At 37.1% G+C, this 2976-nt stretch overlaps 1 protein-coding gene across 1 annotated transcript in view; it reads left to right on the top strand.

Annotated features, from left to right (window-relative positions):
• The window catches only part of LOC109585547 (ubiquitin carboxyl-terminal hydrolase 47-like), a 6145-nt gene extending 5739 nt beyond the window's left edge, over positions 1 to 406 (top strand). The window contains exon 5 of the mRNA XM_020001671.1: positions 386 to 406. Coding sequence (XP_019857230.1) covers positions 386 to 406 — 21 coding nt within the window. The remainder of the gene's footprint in view (positions 1 to 385) is intronic.
• The last annotated feature ends 2570 nt before the right edge of the window (positions 407 to 2976 follow it).

Genomic DNA, 2976 nt, shown 5'->3' with positions numbered 1-2976 from the left:
ACGTGATGGTTACAGCGCATGCGCAGATTGCTCTTGCATCTGATTACTGATAACATTCACAATGAATCTCATTAACTTCATATTCTACCTAGTGAATATCGTTAACTAGCAGTGGTTAGGTTGATATGGCTTATATAACACCCGGCGGTCCCTTTGATCTTACAGTAACTATAGTATATATAATGATAAAGATCTACCCAACATTCAATTTGTTTTCTTGTTCTGCCAGGTGTTGATGATCTTGTTGATGTTCTTGATTTATTGAAGAGATGCGGGTTTCCTAAAGCAAATTGGTATGAGCTTGGACTGAGACTAGGACTAAAGAAGAATACACTGGATATCATAGAAAAGAATCATCCTCATGATGTATCTCGTTGTATGACAGAGTGCCTCTCCCAATGGTTAGGTAGAGCTGATAATGTTGACAGTAGAGGAGGAGCCAACTTGGACTCATTGTCAGATGCTCTACGATCTATGAATGAAACTGCTGTAGCTGAGAAGTTAAGTGAGTCAACCATATAACTGTATGTAACTATAATCATTGTATTTTCTATCATAGAACATCATGTTCTTATTAATATTTTTAATAATCGTCATACTGTCCTGTCTCAGTCTCTTTGTGATCCTGTTAGTATTGCTTGGTTACTTTATGGGGAACGTATGTTAACACAAGAAGCAGTTAGTAGAGTGGTGTCAGCTAGTTCCTCTATTCCTAATCAACGTGAGGCTCTATTAACTGGTGTCAAAGAAGCTGTTCAAACTGATCCCAACAGTTTACATACATTTGCTAATGTATTGTGTAGAATAAGTACTAATGTATCACTAGGACAAACTATACTGGATGATATTAGTGAGTATGATATCTTTAAAATTTTGTTTTATTAGTTAAAACTCTATTCAGTATATCCTAACTAGTGCATGACAACTGTTTGTTTCTTATCATGTTTATAGGTAATTTTTTTCCTACTCCTGAAGTAGGTTTTGTTCCTGGGACTATTAAAGATCATGATGTAGCTCCACAAGGTAATAATTATTAACTAGTCTAGACAGATGTAAAAGAGGTGAGCCTAAGCAAGCAAAGCGATTTACATGCATGATATGATTTTGCAACTACAAACTTGATGGATGTAGTTCTTGATGATCTACCTTTGTAATTTCTGCAGCAATTAAAGTTACCCTGCTTTTAGCATTTTAGCTACAAGCAGTTAATGCACAAATGATATAGCTAGATAAGCAGCTGTAGCAATGAGGGTTTTGGCTTCTTGCATGCTCCAAGTTATCTCAGGCTGTGACTAACATTCACAATTATTTACAACAATGAAGAACTTAGCATATCTGCTTTTTTAACCTTCCTTTCTGGCAGTTGCTACATTTGGATAGCAGTACAGTCTTATCAAGACTGTACTGCTAATGCTAATCCAAGTCGTGACTTCAGTGACTTGCAAAACAAGCCATTAAAGACAGAAGGTTAGTATTCTGTATTTTTCTGTGTACTATCGTTTCTGTCGACACCCTCTGATATACTACTGGGGCTTTGCTCCAGTATAATACACTGTACAATGATTATACTTGTATATAATATACAAATTTATATATAGAAGTCAAGTATAGATATGAATATGGGCACAATTGAGACATCAGAATCATGGTGGTGCAGTGGAGAGGATGGGCTGTAGGAGCTAGACGTGGGAGCAGGTTCAAACCCACCTTAGGCCATGCTATGTTGCAGAATGGATTTATGGCTTTTTTCTTTCTTTTTCACATTGTTGATTCCCTACTAAGCTATGTACCCTAGTTATGTTAGGAGTCCCCGCAAAGTTTGAGTTTAGGGTCTAGTTTTTTATTTTAGAGCGTTCCCTAGTTATGTTAGGAATCTCGTCAGCCACATCTACATAGTATACAGATTACAGAAACAATAATACACGGAAAAATACAGATGCTAACCTTCTGTCGCTAATAGCATGTCTTGCAAGTTCAGCTGCCATTTTCATAGATAATAGAGTAAATGAAAGGGATGGGAAACTACAGTTCCCGCCCGGTGATGCGGTTTTTGTCACTCCTGGTTACCTGGTTGGCAACGTCCGTGTTTATCTGCATTGAGTGCATTCCCCAGTAGCTGTTGTGTAGAAAGGATCTCGAAGGAATATCATGTGACTATTAGATAGTGCTTGCTTATGATATATCTTCTGTTCCACATAGAAAGTTTATGGCTACCTATAGCAAGGTTTTTGTTTCTATAGAGCTATTTTTCGACCAGTTATGGGTACACAAAGTCGGCATCTTTTTTGACACTTTTTTGCCTCTACAGCTTTCGTGCTTTTGCTATTCTAGTGTTGCCTCATATCATTGGACTCGCCACGCTTGCGTAGGCGGGTACTATGTATGCAGTTGGGTTGTCATTCTGTCATTCTGTCACGAAAATTCCTGTTAATTCCTAGTCAATATCTTTTTTACTGAGCTCTCCTGAGTTATAATTCTTTTTAAGCTTTGAGAAAAAGATAATTTATTTAGCTCCGTTGTATTTTCATAGCAATCCGTGGTGGCAAAAGCCGAATATTTTCAAGAATAGACCACTTTTCCTAGCCAAATCTTTGTGTTTCACTCTATTTGGTCAAGATTAGCATTGATAGGTAGAGAAAAGTACATAGATTAAAAAATATGTGGGAATTTTCTAATCTCTTTTTTGTTTGCGAGCTACAGTTGCTCAAAGTTTGTGATTTAGCCTCTTCAAAAAATTTTCAGGCAGCACTGGGGAAAGCAGGAGCAACCAAACTATCTCAGTCTCTTTTAAATATCTAGGCAATTTTTTTGTGCTTACTCTTTCTTTGAATAGAGCTTCAGATGCTAAAATAAATTCCAGCTTTTCTTCTTTCTCCTACTCACGTGCCATATTTATCTACACTGCACAGTACTGCTAGGTGCTGACCACACCTAAAATTTATTTTATGGATCAGTGCAGTAATTGCATTGTGCACT

This window comes from Amphimedon queenslandica, unplaced genomic scaffold (assembly GCF_000090795.2).
Source record: "Amphimedon queenslandica unplaced genomic scaffold, v1.1 AMPQUscaffold_13048, whole genome shotgun sequence".
Lineage (NCBI taxonomy): Eukaryota > Metazoa > Porifera > Demospongiae > Haplosclerida > Niphatidae > Amphimedon > Amphimedon queenslandica.
This window is presented reverse-complemented; position numbering and strand designations above follow the sequence as displayed.